This window comes from Lepidochelys olivacea (assembly GCF_965140295.1).
Source record: "Lepidochelys olivacea isolate rLepOli2 genome assembly, chromosome: 27".
Taxonomy (NCBI): domain Eukaryota; kingdom Metazoa; phylum Chordata; order Testudines; family Cheloniidae; genus Lepidochelys; species Lepidochelys olivacea.
The window spans coordinates 13,399,265-13,418,325 of NC_140437.1; the positions used below are offsets into that span (position 1 = coordinate 13,399,265).

Here is a 19,061-nt window from a genome sequence, read left to right on the forward strand (position 1 = left end):
ACTGAATTTCCTTTCATAACGTTTTAGACTCGTGTAAATGTAAACATTCTGTTTTGTGCTACTGTTTTATGCTGAGTTTTGAAGTCTGCTTCCTTTCTCTTTTTATTCCCTTTTAATCAGTTATTAGCTTGGTTGTTATGCTTTAACGCTGAATGTTCTTCCCAGCTGCCGAATGAACGCTAGGATATTTGGGATTTGGGGTTATCTTGGAATCTGGCCCTTCAATCGCTCGGTAGCTATGAAGTTCATTCCCAACTTTTATTCACTCCATCTTGCCCTTATGTACTGAAAAGAAAAACTGCATGACACAGTGAAATTCTCTTAAATGAAAGGATATGATACACATTGTGCACAGACGCCATATTGGCCTCTTGGCTCAGAACTCCTACAATCCTTACCCAATTCTGTTTTAAGATAAAACTATTGAGGTCAATGGGTTTTTTGCCCTAGAAAGGAATACCGGATCAAAGCTTTTGTGTCCGCAGAAGGGTTCCATCTTCTTCAAGTGGAAGATAAGGAAGAAAAATCTCATGGGAAAAGGTGCCATTTCTAATAACAGATTTTTTTCTTTAAAAAAAAGGGGGGAGGTAACTATGGTTTTGGTAAGAAATGGATCGTCTTTTTTTTTCTTGTGCCAGATCTTATAAATCAGTGAAATGTGACTGTTACACCGAGTTATAATCTTCGTATTTAAAACACACTTTATATTTGGCTGTTTTCAGCAGAGAACTATCAGCCCAAGTAGCTGATTGTTCAGGGTGAAATTTGGCAGATGTGTATTTCAATGGGAAGAGCTATTTAGAAATTATTTCTTTCCCCTCCCGTAAACAATAAATATTATTTATAAATAGCAGCTGGGTTCAAAAAAGCTTTGGCTTTCCAGTCCAAGCACAAAATATTTAGCATTTTTCCTCACAGCCAAAAGGACTTGGAAAGTTTGGCAGGGATGCTGAAAACAAAACTAAAAAAAGCGGCTATTCTAGATTTCTGGGAAATAACTATTCCCAGTTCCGCTTCCTGTATCCAGTTCATAAATGCACAGCTCTAAAATGAATCCATCTAGTACATAAATCAAGCAGAACTTGTACGTCATCTGTCCAAATATATCAAAGTTGCACCCGTGCAATTTACATTGAGAATCTCTAATACAGTCAATTTCTCTTTTGCTTTTCCTGGTCCAAGTTGTTTGCAAAGCACTGAACTTTTCATGCAGTTTCTGGTGTGTGTCGTTATTATTATCATCCAATTCTCTACAATGTACACCAAAGTACACACATAAAAGTGCATCTTCACAACAGATAGATTTGGTATTAAAATATAGCTGTGAAGAAGAATGCAGACCATCCTCCAACCCTCCTTCGGCCCCCCCCCCCAAAGGATACAAGAAGATGAAATATGGGTGATGCAAATTAAAAATAAACCATCGGACAAACAGAAACCTCCAAAGTAGCCAAAATAGATTCATTCTGCAGATCTCCTTGTGTGGTTTCCATTCACTAGGGATCCCAAGACCTTTGGATTCTGTTTCAGCGTTAGGCTCTTGGAATCTTTTTGGTTTTAATTTATATACTACAGAAAATTATATACTCAGCAGCTGACATGCTTCATAATTATTTATAGGAGGTGCACCAGGATTCTTCCAAGAATATATTTATTACAGGTAAGACATGCCCTATTTATCTTGCAACCCCAGAACAGGTGTTTGGCTTCAATTAATGTTCAATAGTTCCACACACACTTATTCACCATCACCACCACCACCGCCGTGGCTGTTTATCCATCATTTATATCATAAACACACTCCCACCAGCCAACCAAGTTTGAGGGCCACAATGCACTTAAATCTGTCCACTCCTTTTCAAGCTATCATAACATTTGGAGAGTTCCTCCGAATCCGTTATGAGAGAGATTGAGTTTTGAAAATCATTCCTGTAAGGCAATACAGCTGAGAAAGATGACAAAGTACTCAGCAAGCTCGTATTTCACTTTTAATAACATCGGGGTATTTTCATTTCGGAGCCTTTCCGACTCTTAGGGAAGTTTTAAAAAAAGTTAGAAAACGCAAGGATTACCCAAGGCGTTTTACACAAATCCTTTTTGTTACTGGTACACACTGGAGATTGTTCCTTAAGGAGCCCGGTCCCGCACACTTACCCAAGAGAGTAACTATGATTATGAGGAGCCCCATGGAACTTAGTGGGTCAGAATTCTGTTCTTCCATCGATTTATATCCAATTGGAAATGGAGTTACTTTGGATTTACCCTGATGTAAGTGAGGGTAGAATCTGAACCAGTTGGACTCCTCACCTGTGCAAATGTATTCCCGGCACTATTTCAAGACCCCAGACCAGTGGATATGAACATATCATAGAAGGGTCTGCAAACCGTGAAAGAAACAGCACTTTTGTTGTTATTGCCAGATGTATGTATAGATGTGATTAAAAATACTAAATACAGGATTGAATATTTACAATCCTTACACACCCACCACCCCGATTTATTTTAGAGAAGAGCCTATTTACTAACAAGAACTCATCTAGAAGAAGACACATCCAGGAGATTTAGACATATGTCATTCTACACATTCTATAGCTCACTTGCTTACATAAGACACATTTTGTGGGAATTAAGGGAAAATGCAGAAGGCTTGGGGATTGGCTTTTAAGTGCCTTTAACATTTTCCACTAGTAAAATGCCTCTGTCTTAGAGATATTTCACACACATTATGTGTTATATCTCTATCTATATAGTAAGAGAGAGAGAGGAGAAAGATTTGGTTTGCTTTCTCTTAACTGGAAGATGGTTACTTAACACCCAATATCTGATTATTAGTAAACTCCTAAAGACATATCAAATATACATCAGAGTACACTTAGAAAATATTCTTAATGGGTAATATTTTGAGCAAGTTATATTCGATTAACTTTAAAAAGAATTCTGTGTTAGGAGAAGAACTCTAGAGAGATACAAGGAGGCAAATCCGTCCAGACTGTATATAGCTCAGCTGAAGACCGGGGATAATTTTGCACATAGTCACAGCAGAATTTAACCAGCATTTAAAATCTTAGTGTAACCCTCTTGGAAAGAATGCATCTGCCATAATTTGGCTGGACGGACGCTGTTTCCTCTACGGTCCAGACTAGTTAGTAGCTGTATCTCGTTTAAAGCCTGTTACTCGTTTCCTGAGCTATTAGCAAAAAGAAATCCACCCCGTTTTAAAAAATCATGTTTACATACAAGTGGATTTTTTTTCATACATGCATATATGTGAATGTGGGAGTGGGGTAGGTGGCGAGCCATAAGCTGCAGTCTACAATGTGAAAGCCTCCTTCCCTCCACCCCCCCTTTTCTTTTCCACAGGCAATAAATTCAAGGCTATAAAAATCAAAGAAAGCTAATGTAAGTGTTATTAAACTATTTAACCGTCACAAGTGTAACGCATTCTGTAACAAAGCAGGATCCGTGCCACACTGTATTTTACTAGCCTTGTAAAGTTAAAGGAAGGCTCCTAGTTTCAAGCGGTATATGCGACTATTTCAGCCCTAGCAACGCAATCCTGGGGTTACACTGGTGAAGTACCGAGACATGCATTCTTACTTTTTCCGTTTTAGACAAACCCATCTATAGACAATGGAGGTATTATGGTCCGCCCGGCAAAATTATGATGTCAGATACATTACAATGACATCTGAAATTTCAAATCTACTCCGGTTATTTTCCTGTGTTAAGAATCCAAGTTTTGACCCATTCCAGAAGGGTGAACGCTTTATAACCACAGCGCCTTCCCTCGTTTAACAATGCATCAACGTCTCTCTCTAATAACTAACTTTTTGGCCGAATTGTACCACATTCTCCGGCTTGTTACAATTGCACTTGGGCAACTGAATGGCAAAGATTTGCTTTCGTTTCTATTCCCCGCCAGACGATGGTTATTAAAGCTAGAGAGATCCGCGTGTTGTGTCTCTCTCCCGCCCCCCGCCCCTTATGTTTCAGAAGCAAATCTATGAAGGCGTATTAGCCCCTCACTGTATGTTTCGTGGCTTTCTAAACTACTGACGCTTTGCAACATTGCATAAACATAAAACAATCCATCCTTGATATGGAATGCAAGGGCGAATGACAGCGCTGCTCAGCCCCCTCGCCTTCGATTGATTTACGCCTCCACGGACGCTTTATCAGGCGCTCGAAAAAAGTTTGACCAATCATTTTGCTAGGAGCTCACAACACAGCAGCCCAACTGTACTTTGTTGGCTAGGAAGTTGGAGAAGGGGGTAGAGTACAAATCTAGATCTGTCCTATCTCTCTCTCTCTATATTTTTTCCCTTCATTGAACCGTGCTTTGTATGATGTCTGAGAATGTCCATTTCTGGGACGCTTAGCAATTATTATGTCGACTCTATTATAAGTCATGACAGTGAAGACTCGCCTTCAGCTAAATTTTCAACTGGGCAATATACAAGTTCCAGGCAAGCTGGACATAATGATCATCTAGAATTCCCCTCTTGTAGTTTCCAGCCAAAACCTCCAGTTTTCAGCGCCTCCTGGACTCCTCTGAATCCACATTCTTCTGGTACCCTTCCTTCGGTCTATCATCCATATATTCAACATCAAAGCGTCCCTTCTGATAGCAGGTATCTACGAAGCTGGCTGGATCCAGTGCCCAGAACAGAGAACATACCCGGGCAGGGATCAGTTAAATCAGAGCCTCTGCTGGGGCACCCCGGGGAAGTCCATAAACAAGGAGCACAGGAGTACAATTTAGAAACTTCTGCTGGAAGGGAGGCGATCGTTTCCAATCAAAGGCCCAGCTTCGAGGACAATAAAGTTTGTGAAGGAAGCGAGGACAAAGACAGGCCAGATCAAAGTAAGTTATAAAAGTGAGGAAGTAAACAGTATAAAAGCTGAGGCGGTGCAATAAAACGGGACAATGCAAAGCAAAGTTAAAATCATGTCTGAAAGAAAATCTCTCAGATTACTGGTGCCAACCTAAAGGACAGGAGGTGGTGGTGGTGGAAAGAGGTGGTGGTGGGGAAGAGAATGGCATTGCTTTGATTAAAACTCCTTACGCAGTGTGGAGTCCAGGGCAAATGCAAAAAGCTTGATCAAGCCTTCCTCTTTGCTGGCATGCATTCTTTCCAGACTCATTCAAAGCTCCAAAACTGTCGCTTTTCCTAGCAAAGGGTGATGTTTGTGGGGAGGGGAAAAAAACCGTAAATATTGGGAGGAAAGGGAATGGAGGATGAAAAATGGAATAAAACCGGGGGAGGGGGTGAGAAAAGAAAAAGGTGGAAGAGTTCACGTGGAGAAGTAAACAGCAACAATGTCTATTTCATGCTAGCTGCTCTTATTTACCTTGAGAGATCCAAAGCTGACGGTCTGCCTCGTTGTTTCATCTGTCAAGTTGCCTCTTTTTTGCTTGTTTATGAAATGTAGGGTATGAATACTTCAGAGCCACGCTTCCAAACAGGAAAGGGGGTCTGAACTTAAGTCTTTATTTGTACTGAAGCAGATTGGTGACCTGTTAAACCAAATCCTGTGTCTCTTTCGTGAATTGTTTTCTGCAACGTGGAGCAAACGCTTGCATTTATAATACGTACATATATGTATAAAGCTGCACTTTTAGATGGACACCCACACAGCTTTAGACACAAAACAAGGACATTCGAGCAAAATATCACGCGTGTCAGCTTCTCGCTAGCTCGTGCTTCTTTATTGTACCTGAAAGGTAAAACAGGGCTCTTCTCAGTCTAGAAAGAGGAGGGTGAAACCAGTCAAGATTCAGTCCCGTTATAAATATTTTGCATGGAATGCACACGTTTTTAAAACGAACTTGACAGCCCAATTCATAGTGTATCCAGGAGCAATATTCGCCGAAGGAATAACTCTCCAGCATGTTTAGAATGTGTAATTACACATTGATTTCTCCCCCCTCTTAAATTATCTTTATTTTATTTATTTTTGCAACGTGTAACGGGTATTGCAATTGCAACTACGTGATTCCAAATAAAAATATACATTTTCTTGGTGTGCAGTGGTGGCGTTATGTCCATCATTTAACTTACCCCGTGCACAAAAAGAAAGTCCTAGTCTATTGTACTGGGCAGAGATCCAGAACAAACTGCGAGTGAGGTGAATGATTTGGGAGAATTAACAGAGCCAGGCTCGGTGCTCAATGTCCCTGAAACGGAATAAATACGAATCTTGTCCAGGACAGCGTTGTGAAGGTGCAGGTATCCACGCTAATAGGCTACTCTGTGGTTTCTACAGTATGTGGTTAAGACGCAAATTGTGTTTTAAATAACAGTTTGATTTTGGCGGATGTTGATAGAATGCCAGCAAAAAAATCTGTAACAGGACTGGAAGAGGGAGCTGATTTTCAGAGAGCATTCCCACCACTCTCACTGGCTGTTTCATTTTATTTTTAATATTACATAATAAGGAAGCTCGTGCCACCACAAGATTTTCATTTATTTGTTGGATTTTAAAAGAACGACCTGCCCCAAAAATCATTTCTCATTGGCTTTGCTGGGTTAAAGCATTGTGTAGAGTCACTAGATCAACCTATTCTTCCTGTATAAAATGTCATGTTTTTTTCCAAGAAGATCTTTTATGAAGAAGAGCCTCTCCGTTGCCATTAAAAGATAGGTAGCAGGACTAACGGTATCAATTATTAACAGCTTTCTTCCTCTTTAATATTTAATTCTGCATATTAGATCAAGTCAATTCCACTAAGGAAATAGCCGTGCAAATTTGTAAGATGCAGTACTTACAGTGGGAGATTAACAGGATTATTTTTAAAATATTCAATACATTTCCTTTTACGTAGAGGAAACATTGTGTTGGTCTGTGCGTGTTTTTTTAAAAATATAATGCTCCATTTAATTTATGTTCAGGTTTATGACTTTATCTATAATTTCAGAAGAGGCAAAGGAAGTAAAACAGAAGACTGTGATCTGGGTCATAATCTTTTCATTTTATTCCCCCAAGTTAGTTCAATGTTTACATGTAATTAGTAAAACTGTGCAAAGCATTTCTCCCCCAAAAAATATTTCAGCACACCTTCTTGGTGACAAATTCACCAGCATACCTTTGGCACCTAAAGCTAGTGTGCTGTTAATGCAAATGATCTGGGATACTGTACTCATCAGACTTTATTTCTGATCTTTGTTCCAAAATCTTTTTGTCTCCACCTTGATTCGATGAAATTATTGGAAAGTGTTTATAAAATGTTCTTCTTTCCAATGCCACGTTAAGCGGGGAGGGGGATGGTGTGTATGTAACTTTGCTCTTTTCTATTGCATTACTTACATTTATAATACAACTGCAAATGCAATTGTGTTTCTGGATAACATTGACCAGAGCCCACCGAAGGGAGGTTTATTAGGATTATTGCTTGGCACTTAACAAAAATAGGCATGATTTACTGATGCCTTATTCAGAAGTAATCTATGTATTTTCTTAAGTACAATGCAGATAGGAATGGATATAGTCCTATGTATACACACATATCTGCAAAATATGCCTATAGATGCCTAAATTACTCTCTGTCCATCTACATACACGCGTGTGTGTGTGGATTTAGGCACATGTACACATACATGCATCTATACACGTATAGGTCCCGATCCTGCAGACACTTTAGGGCGTGCTTAATCCTGCTACCTTGGAAAACAATGGGGCCACTGCAGGTGGTCAAGCTGAGCACGTGCGTAATTGTTTGCAGGATCGGGATCCTATACATCAACCATACTCCCAGGTGGGTGGATATACTTTTGTCAACGTATATGCTTTTCAAGTAGCCTTTTCCTGGTACCTCATAACTCAGTGGGCATTTATTCATCTATATAAATTTGGTGGTATTATTGATTAAGACCATTCTGAGAAAAGAACAGGATACAGACTATTGACCTTACTGCTTGTCTTTCAGCCAACCCAGCGGCCAACTGGCTCCATGCCCGCTCCTCCAGAAAAAAAAGATGCCCTTACACCAAATACCAGACCCTGGAGCTAGAGAAGGAGTTTTTGTTCAATATGTACCTCACCAGGGACCGTAGACACGAAGTGGCCAGACTCCTCAACCTGAGTGAAAGACAAGTCAAAATCTGGTTTCAGAACCGAAGGATGAAAATGAAGAAAATGAACAAGGAACAGGGCAAAGAATAAGATACAGGAGGCAAATACCATGCTCTGTCTCCCAGCTTCCTCTATATTTATGGGTGATAGCTTCCGAACTATACTAATGAAGACACATAAAACATGGGGAGGGGGGATTTGGTTCCACCTTTGCAAGCCGGAAGTTTATAATTTTTTTCGTATTGTTGCCAGTTAGAAAGCTACTAATGTGAAGGTGAAAATCCTGATTTAGGACACGTGCTGAGTTTTGTTTCTGTTCCTTGTTGTGGTTTTTTTCCCCCCATACAGTGTAGACATGCCAGGTCCCTAGCCTGTGTTGCCGTCAGGATACGATGCCTTTATTTTCTAAATGAAAGACAAACAAACAAAAATTCCAACAACCACCACTACCTTGTCATAAATAAACATAGTCTATGCCCACGACACATCCCATTGTCTTTCTGTAATCACGTTACATGATTGTGTCTCTTAACCGATCCCCACATACATAAATTGAAGTGGCAAAGAAACCAGACCATTTACTAGAAGGCAGACACTTTCTTAAAATTCGAGTTTAATTGCATACAACACACCATTTTCAATTCACCAACTTTATACCGGTGTATTCAGATTAATGACAGTCAAATATCCCACTGCGCCTCTGTTTTAGTTTTTAAATTGTTTTAATCGCTCCGTGGTGGTTGAGTGACTTTGACCAGAGAATTTAGTATAATCTTAGAAATAATCTTCCCAACCTGGTAGTTTTATACGGGATCATTTGAAAAGTCTATCAGAATAAAAGTGTTAATTGTTTAGAAAAAAACAAAAACAAAAACAAAAACAAAAAACCCAAACAAAAAACAACCCCCCACAAACAAACAAAAAGAAAAAAGAAAAACAAAAAAAGACAAAAAAGACCCCCCCCCTTCCAACTTATTTCTAACTTTTAGAGGGAAAATGACATTTTTCTAGTTAAAAACAAACAGAAAACAACAACAACAACAAAAAAAACCCTACCTAAGTAGATCTATAAGAGAAGGTAAACTTGTGTTCTTAGTGTTAGAGTATTTATAATTTATTGTGAAATGAATTTTCCTAAAGAATTAGATTGTTTCAGAGGTAAAGTGCCACGGCTGTTGGTTGTACATTTCTTTCCCCTGATATTTCAGATAAGAAGTTTATACTTGAATATTTCCTTCTGATCTGTTAGAAAGGAGTTAGTCACGTTTTACACTGATACCTTGTTTACATTACACTCTAATACGTGCTGTTGCATTTCCACACGAAAAAGAACACTGTTACTGGTTGAGTGACATAAAAGAATTGTGATTGTCTTGTGGTTGGCTTTTGTGTGTGTGTGTGTGTGTGTGCATTTAACGTAACAAATATGTATCCTAATTGTTTACAAAAGAGGTCTCATTTCATGCTGGAAGGAATTGAATTCTCATCTAAAAGCTCTCTTGGAGGTTTCTCTATACCCGTCCAACCACGACTGTGATTCCTTTATCGCTCTGTAAGATTTAACTTTTGGGAGGGGGGTGGGGGGTGGGAAGGGGGGAAATAAGGGTGGGAGAGGAGCGGGAGGGAGATAGGGAGGTGGGGGAGTAACTTTAGTACAAGTTGACTATATGGTGGGTATTGTAAAATGTGTCTGTGATTGTGTTTCTGTGGACGTTGACGCTTGTTTTGTTTCCAATGTTGCTTTTTGAGTATACGTTGAGATCTTCAATTGTTACTTTTCAAAGAATGCTGAAGAAGATCAAAATAAACCTACCTTTTTTTTTTTCGTGTGCACATTTGTATACCAAGCTACCAAAAGTCTTTCTAGGAATAACACAGTGTATGGTGGCAAGTTTTAATGACAAAAAAAAATGTAAAAGGAGAAAAAAGAAATATATTTCTGGTGATGTGTGAGCAGAACAATACAATTCTAATTTCATAGACAAGAAAACTGCTTGTACTTTTAGGAAAAGATTTTTATACTACTAGAGATTCGAGAGGGATATTTTTCATCTTCGGAGCCTGCGCCTGCTTTTCAGATTATCTGAAGATCAGAGGCAATAGCGGCGCTGTTCTGTACACTGCAATTTACACAAGTTTAGTTTTCTCCCATTTTTAAAAGAAAGGTTTCAGTCGACTAGAAACCAGATCTGAAAATGTTGAAGGCCAATCTTCAGATGCTTGTTAAGCCTCGACTTTCTCATGTAAAACTTTCCAACTTTAACTGCTGAAGAGCGTCAGTGTGTTAAATCTAACCTAAACTTCACATTGTATGGAAATTTTCCTTCTCAAAAGAAATTCAAAAAAACCAGGATTTCCCCCCATTTTGAGCTGAAAAAAAAAGGGGAAAGGATCATTGGGTTTACTTTCAAAATCATCTGAATTGAAAAGCAAGGATTGGGCCTGTTAAAGTTTGAGGTTCTGTATATTATATTTTGTTTTCTCTCTCTCTCTCTCTCTTCATTTAAAGAAGGACAAATGAATCTAAAGTCTAGTTTTAACGAACTGAATATACTGCCTAAATCTGGCATATGGTTCCATACTGTTCCAAGACAGGCTTATCTAAACACTTACTATTTATAAACAAACAAACGATCAAATAATACCCATAACTTAATTCACTTGTTCAATCTACTGGAGTCTAGGATATAACATCTCTTTTCACTTTCCTTAGCATTGTGGTGATGAGCGGATATCTTTAAGGCAACAATGAAATAAGCTTTTTAAATATGGTAAAAAATGTTACTTCGTTTTAGTAGAGGATTTTGTTTTTTTAAAGAACAAATTGTTGGAAACCCTGTTTTCTGTTGCACAAGCCCAAATGTATTTTCCACAGATGTTTAATGCTCCAGAATAAAAATCGATTTTAGAACAACAATACCTATTTCTCATTGTGTTATACTGCTTCATCTAAAATTTTAGAAATATTTTCAGTGTGTTTTCCTGAGTTCTATAGTGGCTCGTTAAGTGTATTATAAAGATCAATTTTTTGCCAGTGTAGGTGCGGGAAAAGTGTCCATAGAAGAAATGAAATTTATTCATTTCCAGTGTAGTAAGTGTTTCCTGGCTTCTACTCTAACCTACTCCGTTTCTAAATCAATTTTGCAAAGTATTTCTGAGACCTTCCTTCTTGGGTTAGATGCACCGTTATTTTAAATCTAGATAGGCTACAATGGCCATAAGGTGAGTGGGGAATTTTAAAAAATTCTTTGCAAACGAAATAAAATATTCCCACCTATGGTAGGAATGACCAGAATATATAACATAGGATTCCTTTTCCCCAGGGCTTGATCAGTAACTCCTGATTTAGAAGTCGTTTTACACTTTATGTCTCATGCAGAAACATAAGTGCCTGGAAAGTAAAACAAACAAAAAAAATTAGACCCTAAAGTTCAGATCAGCAGGAAACAATGAGAAATACAGTCAAGAGTCTCTTTCCCCTAATTTTGTTAACATAAAGAAAGAGTGCTCTAAAAGGCAACATTTTACTTTAAAAAGATGGGGGGGGAAATCCTCTTTCTATGGGGTAGCCCAAAGAAAACAAAATAAGTTAAAAGATTTTTGGAGCTTACTGGAGAAAGAGAGGAAGGGAAGTAACTTGTCATAAAAAAATACGTGCAGTGTGCTGCAATAAAAGAATATGACCGCTATAAAACTTTACAGGGTATAAATTTCTGAAGGTTAAAGAACTAAACGGCTGTAAAGCAAACAGTGCAAGAAAACTTTCAGGAGCTCCTAAATTACTACAATGACTTGAGGATGTGGGGAAACCCAACACGTAAATACTCTTCTTTCAGCCTCAATCACATACAAAGTTTTTGTTTAAGGGATTTTTTAAAGGGGTGGAGGTGGGGGGAAGGGAGTATGTTAATTTATTCTTCTTTATTCTTTTCTTGCAGATGCCGTGAAAATCCAGCACTCTGGATGCTTCCCTTTGTTCTTTCTTTCTTAGCAATTCCAGGCTGCCAGAATCCCGAGCCATAAACTCACAACAACAACAACACACATACACACACACACACACATACACAGAAGTTCTGGCGAGACGTCTGGGCTTGGGAAGCTCTTTATCTGTTTACAGCCCTAGCCTTCCCCCTCCAGAGGAGAATGCCCAATTGTTTAGTCTCGGAATTGGAAACAATAGTGGTTTTCAGAAGCAAACCCGTTTTCCCTGCTTTATTGCTACTAAAAAGACTGGATGGTAGGAATAGTTTGCAGAAAACTCTGGGGCTTGCTTTTACTTTTTTATAACCACCTATCCGCAAAATGTCAAGAACGGTTTCCCGATTTCCATGCTTCACCCCTCCCTCAACAAATAAGTTTTCTCTCTCCCCCCACCCTCCCCGCGCCTCCATCCCTCCACCTTTCCCCTACTCTGTTTTTATTGGATTCATCTGTTTGTGTGGCTAGGGGGATTTTTAATTCGGATGGTCGCTAGATGGCGATGTTGCTCCATGTTAAAAATCGCAGACGAGCCCGTTCCTCAGCATTAAGGCTATTTAATAACACCTTGATTTCATTAGAAACAACAAACTGGGTATTGCAGAAGAGTATGAATAATCCTGAGAGATAAAATATAGGGTTAATTATAGCTACTTTGCCGATTTTACAGGCCACATCTATTTTTTCCTGCGTGTGTAAATTATATGAGATTCAAAAGAAGGTAAATCTGGGAATCCGGATGCTAGCAGGATTTGGGATGAAACACGCATCTGTTTTAAACGTCCATCTGAAAAACTGCTATTTTGTCTTCTACGCCGTTAGTTCGGTTTGTTATACGCCAACATTTTAATTATGCTAAAATCTAAGATTTACATGTTCAGAAATGAAAAAGAATGAATCAAAGATTTCGCGGGGAGGGGGGAGCGTGTTTTTTGCTTTTAAAAATGCTTGTACAGTCCTTTCTCATTTGTTTATTTAAAATTGTTTACACTCATAGACACCAAATAATGTCTCCATAACACATGTTTTACGGCTCTTGAAGCACTGTGTATGCTTGTATTTTTGCCCAGCGGTTCCATTACATTGCTGATTGCTTGCTCAACTGGCGTCCATAGGTATTTAAGAAAATATAAGAAAGGAGCCTAACCACAGTATAAAGTTAATCAAAAATAGTAAATTTACCGTGCTGAAATACTTAGAAAGATTCCACTGGTCTAGCAACAACAACGATATAAAGTTTTGTATCTGTAAATTCATTTTCATTCTGATCTTTCCCCCCTCCAAATTATGAATCAATAATTGTTAAAATATAGTCACACACATATAGGTAAGGAAGAAGCAAAACAAGGCAATACAATAATACAATTTTAACATAAGATTTCTTTTAAACTTTTGTATCAAAACATTCTCTGGATAAATGCTTCTCTTCACAGATACAACAAATGTATGACTTTTCAGTATATAATTTTCTGGAACGGAATATAACAAAATTAAAAGGATACACCACTGAAAGCAATAGTTTCCCATGCAGAATTTAATATGTTGTTTACAAATCTAAAATTTAAATAGCTCTAAATTGTATTTAAATATGCTAAAAACCCAAATACATATTTAAACAGAAATACCTGTAAAATTAATAGAAGTCCATTTTATACACTCAATAAAATGCAAAATAATGAAAAGTTATGGTTTCCGTAGTATGCTTTTTTTCTATGTTATTTCTTAATAAATCTTTTCTCTACTGGGTATTTATAAATTATCCTCTCTCTCTCTCTCTCTTTTTCTTTTTCTTATAATAGAAACATTTTCCTTTCATCAGGAATCACTAGTACAGTATATGAATGATTTAAGGTCAGCCATTGATTTCTGATGCATTGATGAGTTAGTACCACATGATGACCATAAAATTCTACTGCACTTGATAGAAATGCTAACTTCCAAGAACAACTGAATTGTCTCCTTCTCTGTCTCTCTCTATACCAACATCTGAGTTTATAATATGTTTTATTTTATATAAATCTATACAGACACACAAGAACGTAAGTTCCTTTCTGAAAATACTTTTGTCTTTTTATTTGGTTTTTATTTGTTTGTTTGTTACTGAAAGTAATCATCCTAATTTTTCTAAAAACACACACACACACAAAACCCTGAGATGTTTTGCTGTTTACTCAGGTGAACCATCTATCTATCTATCTATCTATCTATCTATCTATCTATCTATCTATCTACCTATCTATCTATCTATCTATCTATCTATCTATCTATCTATCTATGATAAAAACAATCTGTACTCAATCTATAGTAAAATTGTCTAGAAAAATAAAATCTTAACTTATCTTTTAGGGGAGAAGAAAATCTTAATTTTGCTTCTGCAAACACTCCAACATCAATAATTACTTCAAAAGGATTTTGGAATAGGATGAAATTATCCCTATGAAAAATAGAGGAAAAGAAATACTAAGGATGGTTTAAAACTTTTATTCTCTGATCCTAACTTTCTTTCTTTCTTTCTTTCTTTCTTTCTTTCTTTCTTTCTTTCTTTCTTTCTTTCTTTCTTTCTTTCTTTCTTTCTTTCTTTCTTTCTTTCTTTCTTTCTTTCTTTCTTTCGTAAAATGTTTCTGCTGTCCGTCTTTAATGTAGGTTTTTAAGCAAAACAATAGAAAGAGTGACTCTCTAGCAGGAACATTTTTAACTTTTTCTTATTAGCGTTTTGGAAGCAGATGATTGAAAATTGTCCCCCAGTTTGAGGTTGGGCACGAAATAATGTTTTATTCACCTTTTGTGTGTAAGTATAAGGTAGTTGGATGGAACGGAAAGCAATTTATGTGTAGGCAGGGCGGAAAGAAAGATACAGAAGTGTCTCTTTACGTCCCATTGAAGGTTGAAAGATTGAAAAATATAGCTGGAAGTATATAGGGGGTGTAAGGAGAGAGGGTGTTAGGGACACTGAGAAGCGTTTAAGTTGGGAGGGTTTTGTGTAGTTATTATCTGAAATATGTTACAGAAATATTTGCTGACTGCCATAAATGAATTTCAAAATCTACCCCCTGTGTGTTTATATTGTGGAAAACTGCAGTGTTGGCATGTTAGGGGTAACTTTGCTCGGCTGTTACCAAATGTCAATAAAATACAAAGTCTTGCTACCTCATTCCCCCCCATCCCACCCCCTCTTCTTCCCAGCTTCCGTAAGCACCATGTTAAAAAAAAATTAAAAGTTGAAGTTGGAGGGGAGTGGAGATGGGGGAACCAGCATCAGTTAATGTCCATAAAGGTTCTGGTTTGGATGTGATAAGCGAAACAATTCTTTAGGTTGCCATCATGCCCAGCGACATCTTTAACAAATCCTCTCCGGTGGGAGGGAGGGGGAGATGGGATGGGGGGGGGGTAGCGGGGAGCCACAAAAAGTCAATGTTGTATATGAAAAAACTGTCATCATTTTAATTCAATATTGACACCCCAACATCTTGCAATAATGAGAAAGGTTCCAATCGAAACCTCTGTTTTATAGCAGTAGAGGAAGGAACTCATAAAACCCTACCAGCTTTTATGTAGTGCGGTATAAACAACAACAACATCCCTGGCTTTATGGCGTTTTATAGTTGGTTAAACAGTTTACAGCCTTTTGGGGGGGCTATTACAAACGCAATTCCCTTCATGGGATAGTTAAACCTTTATCAATAATAAGGAAATTGATCATTAAAATGTTAAATATGACTACCTCGTTTGTTTTAAAATATGTTTAGGATAAGAAGCTGTATGATTTGATAACTTGTATTAAAATACCAATTACATTTATAGGACCTTTTAAAACTGGTAGCAATTAAATCCTGTTCTTTTACAGTTTTCCAAAGCGACCCTGACATTTAAAAAGGCTAAAACTGCCTCGTTAAAATTTTGAAATTAACGACTGAGCGCGCCTCTCTTTGATTTTCCAGCACTCCCCAAAAATCAATCTTTTGGGTGGTCTAGGTATTTGATTTGTTGTGAGGCGAGAGATATCTCATTAATGTAGGTAGTTAAACATATTTAATCCGTATATTCACCCCACCTCTCTCCCTCTCTCTCTCTCGCTCTCTCTCTCTCCCTCCCTCTCTGGCTTTTCCTTCTTTATTCCCTCACACTCTTCTTTTCACAATCATGCAGTGCAGAGTCCGTGTGGAGTAAGGAGAAGCCAATAGGATGAGGTTTTGGTAATAGATGCAAATGATCATGAAAAGACACTGCAAAATATGAAACAACTCATTTGCGCCGAAGTAAATCACTGAAAACTGTTTATGAACTGGCATCTCTTCTTGGAAATGTAAAGCGAGAACTCTATAAGTGGCGATTTTTTTAGGGGGGGGGGGAGCAGGAATTCAATATCATGCAGGCTTAGAGTTTTGATTATATCCTCCTTTTATATTCCTGGAAATCACAAACTGTTGTTGCTTAGCATCTTAGCTCTTTCTGCGCTAATAGATTCCCGTGGTTTTTTTTTTAAAAAAAAATTAAAATGAGCTCTTATTTTGTCAATTCACTGTTCTCCAAATACAAAACCGGGGACTCTCTGCGCCCCAACTACTATGACTGTGGCTTTGCTCAGGATCTTGGAGGTAGACCCACAGTTGTGTATGGACCCAGCACGGGTGGTACCTTCCAGCATCCGACCCAAATTCAGGAGTTCTACCACGGAGCATCCTCTCTCTCCAGCTCCCCTTACCAACAGAATCCCTGCGCTGTAGCGTGCCATGGGGACCCAAGCAACTTCTATGGATACGACCCATTGCAAAGACAGAGCCTGTTCAGTGCCCAGGAATCGGACTTGGTGCAGTACACGGATTGCAAGCTAGCTTCCAGCGGCCTGGGGGAAGAGGCGGAGAATTCAGAGCAGAGTCCTTCTCCGACACAGCTTTTCCCTTGGATGCGACCGCAAGGTGAGGCGAAATAGAAAGGGCAGAGAGGAGGCATTTCCTGAGCCCATAAAGTATCCCCTTTCCACAGTGACTTTTTACTGCTTTATGGGGGTAAACTTTTGCACTTGTAAATTGCTTTATAGTTTAATTACCCTGAAGGAGACCTTTTTCTTCTCCTTGTGGAGAGCTGGGCTTTCAATGTGGGGCGCTTCCCCTAAAGTTTATTGCACTTTTATAGCCTGAAAGCGCCTTCATTTGAGGGTGTTTTTGTGTTTTGTTTTGTTCTGGTTTTGGTTTTCGCCCGGGGTCTAGCTATACACTATGCTTTGACTACAAAGGAGTGGGGAGAGATTTTTTTTTTTTTGCAAGTGAACCCATTTTTGCTAGCCCCGCTCTGGGAGAGTGGGTTGTGTGATTTTTCCACCCCCACACGCTTTCCTTGAGAGTTATCCCCCCCACACACACCTTTGTAATGTTATAGAAGAGTAGGGTCTGTCTCTGTGTTTGTTTCCTGCCTTTGCTTCTGTGTCTCCTCTCTCCTTTCCTCCCCGCCCCCCCTTCGCTTTCTATTCCGGAGCCTGGTTTATGTATCTTTCAACCTCCTTCTCTTCTCCCCCAACCTTTGCCACCCCCCAGCAGCCGCTGGACGCAGACGGGGGAGGCAGACCTACAGCCGCTACCAAACCCTGGAGCTGGAGAAGGAATTTCTCTTTAATCCCTACCTGACCCGCAAACGGAGGATCGAGGTGTCGCACGCCCTGGGACTGACAGAAAGGCAGGTCAAAATCTGGTTCCAGAACAGAAGGATGAAATGGAAAAAGGAAAACAACAAAGACAAGTTTCCCAGCAGCAAATGCGAGCAGGAAGAACTGGAAAAACAGAAAATGGAAAGAGCCCAGGAGGTGGATGAGGAAGGGGACGGACAGAAGGGGGACAAGAAATAAGATTTTTAAGAACTGAGAGGCAAGCACTAAGGGTCTGATGGGATCCTGACTCTTACATTAATGGCAGTTAATGTAAGGGGGGGGAGGGGAAACAATGCATAGAAAAGAGGGGGGAAACCCTTTTATTGCTGTAAAACAATATAGCTGTAAGCACCCACTTTCCCTGATTGTCCTTTGGTACAATGAACAGTATGCAAAAGAGATCCGGAGGTCTTTCTAGCCTTTCGCCAGTTATTAACTAGTGGTAGTGTATCGCAATAGCTTATGTAAAACATGACTGTGAATTTTCTCTCTCTCTCTCGCTCTCTTCTTTGCTGGGGGGTTGGTTAACTCTGCTTTCAATGCTATAGGAGTTTATGTGAAATTATATTGTGCACTTTTGAACCCTCCTCCTTTTTGTTGTGGTTAACTGTATGTACTGGAGGTAGCTATTGAAACGGACATCCCGACAACATGAAACTGCCTATTTATGCTGTAGTTATCTCTCCTATTCTGTCTCTCCCTCTCTTTTATGATTATTATTTCGTCACTTTCCTTGCTTCTGTTCTTGGGGTTTGGTTTGGGGGTTTGTTTGTTTGTTTTTTTTTGTTTTTTGTTTTTGTTTTTTTACAATTTTGTGTCTCTTCCAAAAGGCTTTTCTTCTTCTTCTTCTTCTTCTTCTTCTTCTCCTCTCTCCTTTAGTTAGCATGCGCACAGTGGAGCAAGTTGTAAAGTGATCCTTAGGTTTACTGTGAAAAAGAATGTATACTGTATACGTGAATTACTTTATGGGGGAACTAATGATATATTTTGTTGTTCTTTCATCACTTTGTTCTATTGTCTAAACCTGGAAGCGGCGGAAGAAAGTTACAATAAAGTTTACAAGCGAGAATCCCGTGACATCATTCTTTTACTCTGCTTCATTTCCTCCAGGACTACTTTGATAGAAAGGAAATAAAAGTCAATTGTGTCAGAATTGCAGACCTTGCAGTCAAAGGAGTGCTTACCCTGTAGCGAGACTGAAGAGTTTAGGTTGCTATTAAGGCTGGAGGAGGCAGAGGCTGAATTGGCTCGCAGGGTTTTTCTTCTTTGGAAGTGTGTGGGGCGGGGGGATGGATTGTTTTGCTGTTGTTTTTTAACAGTTCATATATGTTGACAGATTAGGTGGCTGTGTGGAAATCCTTCCTCA

General features: G+C 38.8%; 2 protein-coding genes across 3 annotated transcripts; both read left to right on the plus strand.

Moving 5' to 3' along the window:
- The first annotated feature begins 2,938 nt into the window (after positions 1 to 2,938).
- On the plus strand, positions 2,939 to 9,640 carry HOXB9 (homeobox B9). The gene is made up of 2 exons (XM_084615666.1): positions 2,939 to 4,864; positions 7,928 to 9,640. Exons 1-2 carry the CDS (start codon positions 4,357 to 4,359, stop codon positions 8,161 to 8,163), a joined length of 744 nt encoding a protein of 247 aa, XP_084471792.1. The 5' UTR covers positions 2,939 to 4,356; the 3' UTR covers positions 8,164 to 9,640.
- Positions 9,641 to 16,160: 6,520 nt separating this feature from the next.
- HOXB8 (homeobox B8) lies at positions 16,161 to 18,756 on the plus strand. 2 transcript variants are annotated; one of them, XM_084615509.1, is made up of 2 exons: positions 16,161 to 16,970; positions 17,589 to 18,756. In XM_084615509.1, the coding sequence occupies exons 1-2, from the start codon at positions 16,550 to 16,552 to the stop codon at positions 17,891 to 17,893; spliced, it is 726 nt and encodes a 241-aa protein (XP_084471635.1). In that variant the 5' UTR covers positions 16,161 to 16,549; the 3' UTR covers positions 17,894 to 18,756. The 2 variants fall into 2 exon arrangements, with proteins under 2 accessions (XP_084471635.1, XP_084471634.1); XM_084615508.1 differs by having other exon boundaries at positions 16,171 to 16,970; positions 17,586 to 18,756.
- Positions 18,757 to 19,061: the final 305 nt, after the last annotated feature.

Bases quoted from the DNA above. Each gene is read 5' to 3' on its own strand.
- HOXB9 (XM_084615666.1), top strand. From the start codon at position 4,357: ATGTCCATTTCTGGGACGCTTAGCAATTATTATGTCGACTCTATTATA. The intron at 4,865-7,927 runs GTAAGTTATAAA...CTTGTCTTTCAG, and splicing joins CAAAGACAGGCCAGATCAAA to CCAACCCAGCGGCCAACTGG.
- HOXB8 (XM_084615508.1), top strand. From the start codon at position 16,550: ATGAGCTCTTATTTTGTCAATTCACTGTTCTCCAAATACAAAACCGGG. The intron at 16,971-17,585 runs GTGAGGCGAAAT...GCCACCCCCCAG, and splicing joins CCCTTGGATGCGACCGCAAG to CAGCCGCTGGACGCAGACGG.